The 14,768-nt window shown below is 52.5% G+C and overlaps 1 protein-coding gene across 2 annotated transcripts in view; it reads left to right on the plus strand.

The window, feature by feature from the left end:
- Positions 1 to 5,133: 5,133 nt before the first annotated feature.
- Tmc7 (transmembrane channel like 7) overlaps positions 5,134 to 14,768 on the plus strand; it is a 30,184-nt gene continuing 20,549 nt past the window's right edge. Inside the window, exons 1-2 of one of the 2 annotated variants that reach the window (XM_048332775.1) lie at positions 5,134 to 5,264; positions 14,098 to 14,338. In XM_048332775.1, the coding sequence (XP_048188732.1) occupies positions 5,210 to 5,264; positions 14,098 to 14,338 (296 nt within the window). In that variant the 5' untranslated portion in view covers positions 5,134 to 5,209. Of the gene's footprint in view, positions 5,265 to 10,127; positions 10,142 to 14,097; positions 14,339 to 14,768 lie in introns of those variants that run through there. The other variant, XM_048332776.1, reaches the window with a different exon arrangement.

Consider the following 14,768-nt stretch of genomic DNA (forward strand, 5'->3'; position numbering starts at 1 on the left):
GACCCTCAGATCTCAGCCTCCTATAAGCAGCTAGGATTACAAGTGTGAGCCACCAGCACCCAGCCATTTTTTCCACCTATGATAGGCATATTCTGTGGAAGAGCTGAGCCTGTGAGTTTCTTACTTTGCATTGGATTGTGAATGGACAGTAGTGAGCACTGGGTTTTCTTCTCCCTTCCCTTCCTTCCCTCCTCTTCCCTTCCCTTCCATCCCTTCCTCCCTCCTTCCCTTCCTTCTTTTTTCTTTCTTTCTTCTCCCTCTCTTTTTCTCTTTCTTACTGTTTCTCCCTCTCTTCCCCTCCCTCCCTCCCTCCCTCCCTCTCTTCCCGCCTCCCTCCCTCCTTCCTTCCTTCCTTCTTTTCTCTTTCTGTTGGCGATGCTGGCATTTGAACTCAGAGCCTTGCCCTCACCAAGCAGGCCGGAGCCATGTCCCTAGCCAGCTGGGATTCCAGACTACGCCCCAGTGCCCGCTCCCCACAGCGGCTGCAGCCTCCCCCTCCCTACATAGCCGCCCTCTCCCCTCCCCCCCAATTCTCCTCCCCGCCTTGCGCATTGCCCACCTGCGGGCTCCCGCGGCGTCCTGGCCCGCGCGGGTCCCTGGCTCCGGTCGCCCGGGCACCTGCGGCTCCCAACGCGCCCGCCAGCGGGTCCCCTCGGAGACCCCACGCCTGGCACCGGCTCTGGAGCCGGACTTGGGGCTCGCTGTGTTTGGCGCTGGGCCCAGTTCCTGCTCGGCCGGGGTGAGGGCACCTGGTGGCATCCGAGCCCGAATCCCTGCCTTCCCCGCCCCCACCAGATGCCAGGCGCTGGCCGGGGGTCCCCAGGGGACTCGAGGGCGCAGGGCGCGCGCTCCCGGAACGCCCGGCAGGCCGTTTGCCTCCTAGGAGAAACGCCAGCTCTCAGGCACAGTCGCCTGGCAACTAAGTTCTCAGCACCCCGGCGCTGTCCCAGGCTGGGTGGGAATTGAAAACTGGAAAGTAGAAAATTGGGCTCCTGCTACAGAAAGCCACCCGGAGGTTCTTCAAGAGAGGAAGAATAGATCTAACATAGGATCCAGCAGACCCTATGCATCCTTCCCCCACCCCCACCCCCACCCCCATGCTGAAATCCCTATTGTGATCCTTGTGGCCCTCCAGGGCTAGGCTGGTTACCTCTGGCCACATCCCCCACAATTTCCCACTTCAATCCCCCTCCATCCCTCCATGACAGCGCTCTGGGCATGGTTCTGTCTCAGGCCCTTTGCACCTGCCAGTCCCTCCAGCAGATGCTCCCAACCAGATCTCCATAACCCATCCCCTACATCTCATTCATGGCTGACTCACAGATTGCCTCCAGGTCTGCTGGTTACCCAGGTAACTGGGTGGAGACTTAATGAGGTGGGGGCATCTGCATGGAGCCCTCTGGGGTGGACCTAATAAGGTCCTTGCACTTTGCTTACACCCTTCACTCTTTCTTGCTTCCCTGACTTCTTCCAGGTGTGTGGCTGTCTCTCTTGCCTCTCTCCTTGGAGCACAGAGATTTCTGTCTTGTTCTGTGGGTGTCAAATTCCCAGTGCTTAATATAGTGCCTAGGGTACTGGTACTCAATGCTTAGTTCTTAAAAACATAAGCTTGAGCTGGATACTGGAGGCTTATGGCTGTAATCCTAGCTACTCAAGAGGCTGAGATCTGAGGACCGCAGTTTGATGCCAGCCCAGGCCAGAGTCGGTGAGATTCTTATTTCCAATGAACCACCAGAAAGCCAGAAGTGGCACTGTGGCTCAAAATGGCAGAACATTAGGCTTGAGGGGAAGAAAAAAAAAAAAAAAAGCTCAAGGACAGTGCCCAAGTTCTGAGTTCAAGCCCCACAACGGACAAAAATAAAACTCCAATAACATAAAACACCATACATTTGAGCTGGGTGCTGATGGCTCACACCTGTAATCCTAGCTACTCAGGAAGCTGAGATCTGAGGACCATGGTTCAAAGCCAGCCTGGGCAGGAAAATTCATGAGACTCTGATCTCCAATTAATCACAAAAAGTTGGAAGTGGAGCTGGTAGACTACCACTTGAGCCAGAGACTTTCAGGGACAGGGCCTAGGCTCAAAGTTCAAGGCCCAGGACCAGGAAAAACCAAACCAAACCACCACTACCACCACCACCAACAACAAAAACCCAACAACAACAAACAAAAGAGCTTTTGTGGTTCTTTCACATATGGTTTTCACAAGGCCCTGACTGCCACAATTTCTGCAGCCAAGCAGAGAGAGCAAACCCAGAGAGTGAGATGCCATCTGTCACTGGAGGGCTGCAGCCCAAGCTTTGGGGGAAGAGAGATTGCGCCAATATCACGGTGTCCTGAGGGCAGGGTCCCCAGAGGCAGAGCAGAGCTTGTCACTCTTGGAGCACTCATTATAAAGGACTCACCTGTGGCCAGGCCCTCCCCTGGGTGGCCATGTTTACACACAGCATGGCTGCCCCAGGACCCTGAGCCTCTGGGGAGGGCGCTCCTTCCCACGGTCCCAGCAGCGCGCACCGCTCTCCAGCGCCATCTGGTGGCAGCTGCAGCCTCCACAGTGGCTGTGGCTGAAATCTAAGACTAAGGGAAGAAGGTAGCCTACATTAAACACCAGACATTAGGGTTTGGCCTGGAACATGGCCCCCCTGCTTGGCCCCTTTTGACATCTCCAAGAGTGACTTTGTAAATACAGAAAACACAGTAGCTGCTGTATCAGGAGCCACCATGATCCCCGCTTTACACTGAGAGGAGCTCACAAATTCAAGATGAGATGAGCAGACTGGGCCATGTAGTAAGATTTCATTTTGAAAGAAAGACAGAAAGAGAGAGAGAGAGAGAGAGAGAGAGAGAGAGAGAGAGAGAGAGAGAGAGAGAGAAAGGAAGGGACAAAGGAGAGAAAGAAAATAGAAGGAAAGAGAAAGAAAATAGAAGGAAAGAGAGAAAGAAGGGAGAGAAGGAAAAGAAAGCAAGTACAGAAAGAGTGCGACAAATGATGCTGCAGTACTCTTGCTATTGTCATGTCCAGCTTCCAGTTACTATAGCAAACACCTGAGGGAATGAATTTAAGGAGAGAAAGGGTTGCTGTGGGCCCAAGTTCCAGCTCATGGCCGCGGGAAGATGCTGTTTTCAGCATGATTGGGACAGGAATAGAGGGAAGATGAAGGGAGGGGCTGAAGTCCTAAAGCCCCTTGGAGGCCACACTGCCAATTACCGGATGACCTCTCAAGGCTGCGCCTCTTACAGGTCCCACCACTTCTTACTAGCACCCAGCGGAGGACCAGACCTTTAACAAGAAGCCTTTTTGTTTTGTTTTTTGCCAGTCCTGGGCCTTGAGCTCAGGGCCTGAGCACTGTCCCTGGCTTCTTTTTGCTCAAGGCTAGCACTCTGCCACTTGAGCCACAGCGCCACTTCTGGCTGTTTTCTGTATATGTGGTGCTAGGGAATCTAACCCAGGGCCTCATGTATACAAGGCAAGCACTCTTGCCACTAGGCCATATCCCCAGCCCAACAAGAAGCCTTTGAAGACATTTCAGATCCATGTTTTAGGAATAAGGAGACCTAGGCCCAGAGAAGTCACCAATGTCCACAGCAGGGAAGACCACTGCACGGAGAGATAACATCCTCATAAGTAGGGACAGAAAAAAAGAAACTGTGCCCAAGCAAAGGAGCCAGACAATCAAGGGCTCAGGCCACACCCACCAGGCGAGGAATCCAGCCCGGATTGCTTCCTTCCTTTGGAGTCACTGAGGACAGCTTGTCCTCTGGAACCTCTGGACAAGAATCAACCAGTCACCAGGACTGTGTAATCTCTAGGCACACCTTTCCCTCCCCACCACTAATTCTTTGCTTAAACAGGTCTGTGTCCCTGAAGATGAGCTCAAGTGCTTGCTTTGCTCCTTCCTGTGGCATGCTGCGTTAATACATAATTTTCTGCCTTCCACCAACTCCTGGCCTCTTTATTTATCCCACTGGGGCGAGTGGTCCAGGCCTGATGTGTGGAACACATGGAGTTGGGTTTGGTGCCTGGAACTCAGGGCTAAAGCGCTGGCCAATTTCTGAGCCTTTGGGAATTCTCTAAAGGAACTCCTACTGTATGGGATTTATATTTTTTTCTTCCATTTTGTCCTGAGGCTTGAACTCTGGCCCTGAGGGCTGTCCCTGAGCTCTTTTGCTCAAGGCTAGTGCTCTATCACTTTGAGCTACAAGGCCACTCTGGTTTTCTGGTGGTTAATTGGAGATAAGAGTCTCAGAAACTTTCCTGCCTGTGCTGGCTTTGAACTGTGATCCTCACTCCATCTCCCCAGTAGCTAGGATTACAGCAGTGAGCCCCAGTGTGGTATCTGAGCCCTAGGGTGGTTCCTGGCTGGATTCAGATTTCTTGATCCAGTTTCGATCACTATTGCGCAGCCTGTGTTCTGGCTCTAAAGTGTTGTTTTTATATTTTTGTCACCTCTATCCCAGTGGATTTATGCCTTTAATATATCTCTGTGTGTTTACTGAGCTTTAAGTAGGCATTGCAGTTGGAGAAGAGACAGTTACATATTCAAATGACATTTAAAAAAAAAAACCAAACCTGCAGTTTCAGCTTTTTGTTAATTAGCTAGAAATAAGAGTGGCAGATTTGTCTTTGAACCATGCCCCTCCGATCTCAGCCTCCTGCTGAGTGGCTAGGATTACAGATGTGAGCCACCAACAACCCCAGCTCCAGTTTATTTTGTTTCTTTTAATTTAACTTTACTGTCAAGGTGATGTACAGAGGGGTTGCAGTTACACTGGTAAGGCAGCGAGTGCACTTCTTGCTGAATACCAGTATCCTTGAGATGAGGCCCTGATAACGTTCTGCTGGGGCTCCTCCACCTCTCCGCCTCCCAAGTAGCCCGTGTGTTCATGGTACCCCAATGACGAGGCCCTGCACTCCACGCTCCCCCGTGCGCTCGCTGCGCCGGGGTCCCCGGCCAGACCGTGGGAAGGCCGCCGAGGCCACGCCCACAACCACGCCCCTCAGAGAACTCCCCTCGGGACACACCCATAGCCACGCCCCACCACAAACCCCAGACCCCGCCCCAGGCCACGCCCACCACCTGGCCACGCCCCCAGCCCGCGTCAGCGGCGGAACCTGGAACCGCGGGGCGCCGGCTGCGGGCGGGGGCGGCGGTGCGGGCAGCGGGGTCGGCGGGGTTCCCGGTCCCCGCTGCCTTCTTGGGGCGCAGCCATGAGCGAGTCCAGCGTCGGGGCGCTCCCGGCCCGACAGCCGGCCACACACCAAGGTAGGGCGCGGGGCACGGGGGCCTCGGGGCGCGCCGGGCTGTGGGGAGCGGGGTCGGCCTCGCCCGCTCTCCCTCTCCGGGGCCCCGCCGGCCGCACCGCACGGGAGCCGGGGCCGAGCGGCCGCCCCCTCCCGCACACCGCCCGTGGGACCCGGGCCTATCGCTAGGTAACAGGTTCGGGATCACAGGGAAAGGAACGCGGGGGCCCCGGCGTTCCAGCCCCGCCGCCCCCCAGCACGCTCGGACCAGCGGGGACGTGACGAGCCCCGGAGTTTGAGGGCTCTTTTGTTGTTGTTTTTTTTTAAATTGCTGGGTTCCTTTGGTAAGTGGCTTGTCGTCTCGGAGCCCACCGGTTCCATGAGAATGGGACGGTGGTGGGATCCGCCGAGGACCAGCGAGAAGCCAGGCCCAGCCGGGGCGCGTGGAAAGGGCTCAGTAGACGCGGCCAGCCAGATACCACGAGCTGCTTTCTGTAATTGGGCAAAGTGTAAAGTAAATTATACTGCTCTGAGTTTGTTTTTTAAAACCTAACTATGTCAAACCACTCCTCAGTCAAGATAACAAAGTTGTCAGCACCGGGACAAATTGCCTTTTGTATCATCTTTTTTTTTTTTGTCCTGAACTCAACATGAAGATGCCGCTGCGAATTTCATTCAGCATCGTTTTCTTCTTGCTACTTTGTATCTTCAGTGCTTTCTTATGCCCCTTTCAGAATAAAAATGTAACAAAACCACGGGCTTAGGGTAAAATATGAATGCATTTGGGATTGCTCTCACAAAGGACAAAGGACAGACCTAACTCTAAACCCTAAGCCAGGAGGGACCCAAAGGGCTCCAAACTAAAAGGGGGGTAGATTGAATGATAATGATTTCCTCGCTCAGTATTAACCCAGCTCTCATCAGCTCTGTTTAACCTTTTTATTAGTAAAAGCCAGGTTTGGGGGGGGTGGGGGGGATGTTACTTGGCCCGGGGATTCCATTCTCAACACCTTCCAAAAAAAAAAAAGTTAAGCATATTTCTTCTTGTTTTCAATGTATCTTCCTCTTATTTAGCACAGTGTGTTTTCTGTCTGGGATCTTTGCTGAGTGTGTAAGGAGGCTCTAAGTCCCTTTAAGGGACTCACCCCCCCCCCCCAGCCCTACCCCACAGATGCTATTTTTGTCCTTGTGTCCTGCAGCAGGGATGGGAAGCTCAGAGACAGACTCCTGTCCTTACTTGTATAGCAGGTTGGAACAGTAACTTCTGGGCTTAGGAGGGGGGAGTGGGTTAGTCATCTATGCCATGTTTAATAACAAACGCTGGAGCCAGTCATTTATTTTGGCTCCCGCCTTTCGAGGCATTTGTTCACTATCAATTGGCCTAGCTGCTTTGGGCTGTGGGAGCAGATGGTGGCACAAGCCCAGTCTCTCAGGGGAGAGGAAAGCGAAAGGACAGGGGGTCTAAGGAGGATGAGGCTGGGGTACCTGTGTCACCTTCCAGAGCATGCCCCCAGGGACCTGGATGAGTGCTCCCCTCTACCCCAGTGGTGTCATGAAGGGAGCTTAAAGGGTTTGAGGGCTTTCCTGGCTTAGGGCTTTATGTATAGATTGATCGTAGATACCACAGAACAAGACTTCATCATGCTTTATTAAAATTTTCATTTTCATTTGGTCAGTCAGGGGCTTGAACTCAGGGCTTGAGCACTGTCAGTGAGCTCTTTTGCTAAAGGCTAGTAGTGCTCTACCTCTTGCAGCCACAGCACCACATCCGGTTTTCTCCTTATTGATTGGAGATAAGAGTCTCACAGACTTTACTGTGAACTGTGATCCTCGGAGCTCAGCCTCCTGAGTAGCTAGGATGACACGTATGAGACACCAGCTCCCGACTTCATCATGTTTCTCTAGAACCTTTCTAGATCCTTTCTAGACCCTCACCCTTAATTTGTCTTTGGACAGACACATTAAATACTCAGTGACTCAATTTCCTTGCCTGGTAAAAGGAAAGGCTTGGAAGAATTCAGTCATTAGCTACTGTGTGCAGGAAGTCACTTCCAGACTTGGTAATTTAGAGCAGCAAGGATCCTGTGTTACCTCAGTTCCTGTGGGGATAGGAGTTAGGGGTGACTCCTGCTTGCCCAGGGTGGCTCTGCCTTAGGGCTTCCTCTGAGGCTGCTGCAATAGTGCCCTGTGGGCACATGTGGATAGGGTTTTTGAGACATCTCTTTTCAGGACCTGCCTAAAAGTGGACTTGTTGGGTCCATGATGAGCCTCCATTGAGTTTTTCCATTCTGCCGCATTCACTCTTAACCCTCCTGTGTGGGTGACCACAAGCATTACTCAGTGGCCAGGATTCCTGGGTGGCTGGCCCAGTTGCCCGGAGATGCTGTGGGGGGTAGCGTTGGACACTGTGTGTGTTGGCTGCAGAGCCCAGAGTCCTTTTCTGCCAGAAGGTCTGCTCTGAGAAGAGGCCCCCGCCGGCTTTGACTTTGCCTGCTGGCAGTCTTGGTGTGGGCTTAAGAGCCAGGAATACCTAGAATGGTAGAGGCAGACCTCTTGTGGGAGAATCTGGTTTTCCATTTGGCTTACCAAACTGGTCTTTACCTCATCAGCTGTGTGGCCTTGGGCAAATCCTAACTTCTCCAAGCCTTAGACTTTCTCTTCAGGAAATGTTACACTCCTGTCCCAGGAGGGTTTAATGAGATCAAAGACTGTGGCCGTGTCCTCCAGGCACCTAGTGGTAGAACTGTAAGGGGTCAAGAGGTGACAAGACACTCTTTCCCACCCCCAGGGTCACCATCTACAGATTAGCAAGAGAAGCATTCTGAATTCATTCTGTCCATCCAAGTTTTATGTGCACTTGAAGACCCAGGGTGAACTTTCCATTTTTATGACTTTTTATGACAGCTCTGCAGACATGCAGTTGGACAAAGAGTGAGCTAATGGTATTGCAGACATGTGATTGGACAGGGAGTGAGCTAACAGTATTGCAGATATGTGATTGGACAGGGAATGAGGTAACAGTATTGCAGATATGTGATTGGACAAAGAATAAGCTAACAGCCCTGCAGATATGTGATTGGACAAAAGGTAGACAGGAAACCCAATAAAGCCTTTGTCCAGCTTGCTCTTGGTCCCTTATTTATATCTTCTTCCCTTCGGGGATGGAATATTTCTGAGCTTCAGCATGACCAGTGTTATTTCTTCTTGTGAGTTTTGGAACCCTTATGTTATAGTTTGATGACTACAAATGCAGTGTCTAGACCTTTCTGGAGGTATGCTAGTGGGTATGTAACAGTGGAGGAAACTTTGTTCTTGGGTTTAAGTCCTATGCACTGTGTTAAGCCTGAACACAAATAGCCATTTGACCTGTGAGGTTTATTTCTCCCTTATCTAAGCCTTTTTGCCCAATGACCTGTCACCCTTTAAAGTCACCCAGGAGGGCAGAATGTTCTGGACAAGCTGGAGACTTGCCCAGGGCCATTTTCAGACTGCACTGGTTCTTTGGCGACCCACCAGTCTCACTTTGGCCATTTTTCTCTCCCCTGGAGAAGCCTGAGCTCTGCCCAGCAACTGGGGCCTGCTTGCTTGGGTGGTGTTTTTGTTTGTTTTTCAGGAAGTGAAGAATTTGGATAAAGGGGGGGGGGGGAATGGCTGTGTAGTGCTGTGATGTCTGGCTGCCTCCCCCCCCCCCCCCCGCCCCAAGCATTGTTTGGGTCTGGGACCACCCAGACCTTCTGCTGGGCTGTCCCCACTCTCAGCCCTGGGGGAGGAGGGGGGGAGGAAGAAGAAGGAAGGGAGGTGAATCAGTCTGAGCTGAAACTTAATTCCAGGCTCTGGGGAGCTGGGGATGGAGGGGGTGTGGAGTCCTGGCTTCTGGATTGCAGGGGTAGAGAGGGAAGGAGATAGAACTAGAGCCCACTTCCTGCTGAGAAGGAAATGAGAGGGAGGGGATCCCACTGGGATGGGCTGGGATGGGGGGGGGGGGCTAGCTAAGGCCTCTGAGGAGCATCTGAGAGTCTGGTGGAAGGAACCTGGGGAGAAAAGGCTGCAGAGGCAGAGGGCTGGAGGCTGGCCAAGCCTGGTGGGTTTAAGGAAGCCCCCTCTGGGAGGAACGCAGTGAGGCAGGCCCAGGTCTGCAGTTAGCTTTTGGACTCCCTGTGTGTGGTGACTTGAATTCCTCATAGCTGTGTCTCATGAGGTGGTGACTATTGGCCCATTTTATCCTCGTGAAAACAGGCTTTGAGAAGTTACTCACTGAGTCATTTGCCATGTTTTTGTGTGAATTGTCCTCCAAGGGGTCTCAGTGTAGCAAGCCATGTGTGGTGGTATTGGCCCCTTTAAGAGGCAGGGCCTAATGGGAGGTACTTCAGTTATTGGAGGTGGTGTCTTCCATAAGGATTGTGGGACCTGATTGTGACTCACCCTTGCACCCTTACACTGCCATCCTGAGACATAGCTGAGAGCACAGCCTGAGCTATGCAATTGGATCTCCAGGACCAAGAGCTAAAGAAACCAGCCTCTCTATTTAGGACTGGGAATGTGGCGCAAGTGTTAGAGCACCTACCTAGCAAGCATGAGGCAACATGTGTGTGTGTGTGTGTGTGTGTGTGTGTGTGTGTGTATACGCATTTACATTTGTCTCTGGTCTTTCATGATGGTGACATAGAACAGATGAATGCTTTTCAGAAACAGAAGGAGTCATGTGCTGGAATTCAGGGGTCCGGGTGCTTGTGTGTGGATGACTGTGTTGTTCGTCCTGTCCAGGCTTGTGTTCACAGCCAGCTCTGTAGTAGTAGTGAACAGGACCAGACATGCCTCCGAAGGCCTTTCCCATGGAAAGGCTCTTCTAGCCCCTGCATCACCCTAGGGCAGACTTCTTCTGCCTTCTACATCTGCAAAGTGAAGAAAGACCTGCACTGTAAACCCATTAAGAAGCTCCCCAGTGATGAGACACCCAGCATCTTCCTGATGGGTCCCAGGGCAGCTAAAAGCTCTGGGAAGGCCCTGGTGGCTGCCTCCAGCAGCAAGAGATCCCTGGCAAGAACAGGCCTGACTGCAACTTCCAAATCACCGTGTGTATTCAGTTAACTGGTAAGGTAGCAGAGCCACACACAGCCCACCAGCATCTAGTACCATTAACAGAAGCCACACTCTAAATCAGACATCTGCAAACTTACAGTCTCTAGGCCAACTTCCAGACTGCCACCTGTCTTTTTAAATGAAGTTTTATTGGGACAAAGCTATGCCATTCATTTGTGGGTCATCTGTGGCTCTTTTCATAGGAGAGGTCACCTAATCCTCTGCATACAGCTGTAGGAGGTAGGAAAACGGTTGTCCTCCTTTGACAGGAGGGCACAGAATGGTCAAGAAACTTGTCAGGTTATACAGGGGGCAGGTGGAGCTGGTGCTCTGCCCCAGAGAGGTGGCTGTGGATACTGAGCCTTTGCCACCCCCTGGGAGTTGCAGTAGGTGCTCCACGATGCCCCTGCCCCTCCCTCCCCCCCAGCCCTCCCTGGCAAGCCTAGGTATGAAGTCCAGCTGGGCCCCCCCCCCCCCCCATGATTAAGCTAGTCACCCAGGGCTCTGGAGAATGTGAGGCCCAGCCAGGCTCTGGCCACACCCAGGTACCTGTTGTGACTCACTCATGTCCTCCCAGCTGAGCTCTGTCTGGCAGAGGAGGCCCTCCTCCCTCAGATCGGGCTCCTAGGCTCCTGGTATGGAAGCTTTCCACATAACCCGGTAGAACAGCCACTAACAGGCCACAGGCAGTGCCATTTCCTACAGTTGGAGTAAACAAAAACTGTGTCACTGCAGCCATGTCTCAGCAGTATGATGGTCCTTGTGACTCCTGCTTGTCGTGTTGTAAGGGCAGAGAGAGCATTTCCTTCATCTCATGTCCAGAGCTGGCCTCCTAACCTGCAGTCCTGTGGCTCAGCCTCCTGGGGTCTGGGAGTGTACTACCACAGCCGGCTTCATGATGAGTCCTTAGCTGAGAGCTTAGAGCTCAGTACTGTCCTGGGTTTACAGTGTCCAGGAAGAAGGGGGTATCTCAGGACACTCCCCTGAGGAGGAGGGGAGACACATGGAATTCCCATGGAGCTGGCAGGGCCGTGGGCCCCACAGTTTGCAGTCCTTTCACCGAGGATCGGGGGAACCAAAGCACTCAGCACCAGTGTGCTTGCGCTCGTCTCGGAAGATGGGGGTAGCCCGTGTGCCACCGAGGTCATACTCTGCCCACATCTGTCCTCCAGTAGACTTGATGTCCTCTGCGGAGAGCCACCAAGGAAGTCAGGATGAAGGTGGCCATCCAGATGAGTCTGAGATGTCTCGCTTGCCCATTCATGGGTTCATCATTCATTCATTCATCTTCATCCATTCATTCATTTGTTCCTCCATTCACTCATGCATTCATCTCTTTCATCCATGCATTCACCCATTCATCTACCTAGTATCTATCCATCCATTCACTCTTCTGTTCTCTCATCCATCCATGCATTCATTCACTCATTCTTCAAGTAGAAGTCCTCTAGGAGCCAGGCACCATCATAAGCTTTATCCTTGCCTGAAGAAGACCCAATGACAGGGAGGACATTTCTGCCTACTCCTGGCCCCACAGGCCCCTGTAGCATTATCCTCCCACTTCAGTAACAGTCTCATTGCTGAATCCTGGATGTCCTGAATGGTGGCACCCCACCCAGTGCCTGAGTCCTAACCGCCCCCTTCTATTCCTACACATATGGTGAGAAAAGGACTGCACCACTTCAGAGGCCAAGCCAACCGTGACACCAGCTGGATCACTCTGTGAACCTCCCACCAGTAACTGTGAGATGCTTCTATTCTTCTCGCTGCTCAGAAGGCAGAGAAGAGAGGAGACCCAGGCAATTGGAGATCCAGCTCAGGCCCCCAAGTTAGCAAGACACTATCCTTATCTCAAATAAGAAGATAGGGATGGTGTACTCACCTGTAATCTCAGCTACACAAGAGGTAGAGATAGGACAATCACAGTCTAAGGAAGCCCTGAGCAAAAAGTCCAAGATCTTATCTAAACATTAACCTGGAGCTAAAAGAGCACTTGGTTTCCTGCAGAGAGGGGAGGGTGAAGGACCCTCTTCAGGAAAGTGAAGATGCCACATGGAAAGTGTGCTTGGATTTGTTTTGTTTCTGGTACTGAGGTTTGAACTCAGGGCCTTATGCTTGCTAGGCAGGTGCTCTACTCCTTGAGCCCCCCCACCCCCGGCCTCCCCAGCCCTTTTAGTTTAGTTACTTTTCAGATAGGATCTTACATTTATTCCTGGACAGCCTAAGACTGCTATTTACTTTCCTGGACTTCCTGAGATCACAAGCATGAGCCACCATGCCCGGCCTACAAGAGGGATGATTGTGCCCGGAGTTGGGGGTGTCACATGAGATGATGATGCGTAGCCAGTCTTCAGTGGCATGGCACAGAGTGAGCTCCCAGTGACTCAGCCCGGGTGAATGTCATCGTGTGAAGCCCCTTTCTCCTCATGGGGATGAGGCTCCAGGGTGGGATCCCTCGTGCCCACAGGAGGCCTGCTGCGGTCCGCTTTCTGGAGTGCCCGGTTCAGTGGGTGACAGGCCACCCTTTCAAGTCAGCCAGGCTTGGGCCCCTGACTGGGTCCCTGACCCACAGCTGTTGAATATTTAATAGTCTGATGCTTTTTGTTTAAAAGCCTTTGTTCCTGGTTCATAATAGTTCTTTGTGGCTGCTTTGGGGTGGGCGGGGCCTCCTGGCAGCACTGGACCTAGCCCCCCCTTCCCCGGGGGTCCAGTGAATCAGGGGAGAGTCTCTGTGACTTAGCCTGTGTGTCATATCCTCAGAGCATGTCAAGGCAGAAGAGAAAGAGTGGGGGAGCTCCCAGCTGGAGTGTGGCCGCTGGGCTCCGTGTGTCTGTCACAGTGGGAAAGCTGTTGCCTGCTTCCAGGTCCTGCCTGGTCCTCCTGGAGCCTTCTGGGAAGGCCAGGGACTCTGTGGGACTGGCCATGCCTTTCACCCTGTGCCCTGTGCAGGGCCTGTCCCCAGCAACCCTTTAAAGCTGGGTCAGAACATGACATGCCAGGACCACATCCTCAGCAGCCCCTGTCCGGGCCCCACCTACATCATTGTACCCCACACTGTGGGATGGGAATATTACTAGCCCCATTTGGTGGACAGACCACACATTTTCTTAGTGGCTGCAGCCAGACACAACACTCAGATGATAACTTAAAGCCTGCTTGGGAACACATCTCCAGGCAGTGAGCCTACCCCTCCCTCCCCTCTGTTCCCTCTCCCCTCAGTCCTCTCTCCTCTCTGGGTTGTGGGGGCTTGAACTCAGGATCTGGGCACTGTCCCTGAGCCTCCTTGTGCCCAAGGCTAGGGCTCTACCACTTGAGCCACAGTGCCACTTCTGGTTTTTGAGTGGTTCATTGGAGATGGGAGTCTCATGGGACTTTTCTGCCCAAGCTGGCTTCAAACTGCTTATCCTCAGATCTCAGCCTCCTGGGTAGCTAGGATTACAGATGTGAGCCACTGGCGCCCAGCTGGTTATGGTCTCTTAAAAGCCCAAGGCTCGGAGCTGGGGATATGGCCTAGTGCCAAGAGTGCTTGCCTCGTATACATGAGGCCCTGGGTTCAATTCCCCAGCACCACATATACAGAAAACGGCCAGAAGTGGCACTGTGGCTCAAGTGGCAGAGTGCTAGCCTTGAGCAAAAAAAAGAAGCCAGGGACAGGGCTCAGGCCCTGAGTCCAAGCCCCAGGACTGGCCAAAAAAAAAACAAAAAACACTCAAGGCTTCTGTGCCTGTGTTGTTCTTGGCTCTCAGGTGTGACGATGCCTTCCTTCTCTTCCTTAGAGAACCTCTCTCTGGATTCCAGTTGCTTCTCTCCACCTGTGAACTTCCTTCAGGAATTACCTAGCTACCGGTCGGCCACACGCCGGAGAACCACTGCCCTTGCCCGGGATAAGCAGAGTGGCATATTGCTGAAGCCGTCAGACTCTTACAGTTCCCAGCTAGAGGGAGAAATCACAGAAAACCTCAACAGGCAGTCCATCCGGAAATACGCTCTCAACATCGCTGAGAAGCGGCGGCTGAGGTCTGTTCAGTAGCCACCTAGAGGCTGCCTAACAGTTTAATAAGTGTTTTTTTTTTTTTCTTTTTTGCCACTCCTGGGGCTTGAACTCAGGGCCTGGGCACTGTCCCTGAGCTGCTTTTGCTCAAGGCTAGCACTCTACCACTTGAGCCACAGCACCCCTTCCTGTTTTCTGGTGGTTCATTGGAGATAAGTCTTATGGACTTTTCTACTCGAGCAAACATTGAACTGAAATCCTCAGATCTCAGCCTCCTGAGTAGCTAGGATGACAGGTGTGAGCTACTAGTGCCTGGATTTATAAGTGTGTTTCTTGCTTACATAGAGCCCTAAGTTCAGGTCATTGGAAATATGTTAGCATTCAGGGACCCAGGCTCCTTCCGTATTGTGGCTTTGCGTTCTACCCCCTGAACTCCTTGGCCTGAACCCTGTTTGA

The sequence above is a fragment of the Perognathus longimembris genome, chromosome 23 (genome assembly GCF_023159225.1).
Source record: "Perognathus longimembris pacificus isolate PPM17 chromosome 23, ASM2315922v1, whole genome shotgun sequence".
Taxonomy (NCBI): domain Eukaryota; kingdom Metazoa; phylum Chordata; class Mammalia; order Rodentia; family Heteromyidae; genus Perognathus; species Perognathus longimembris.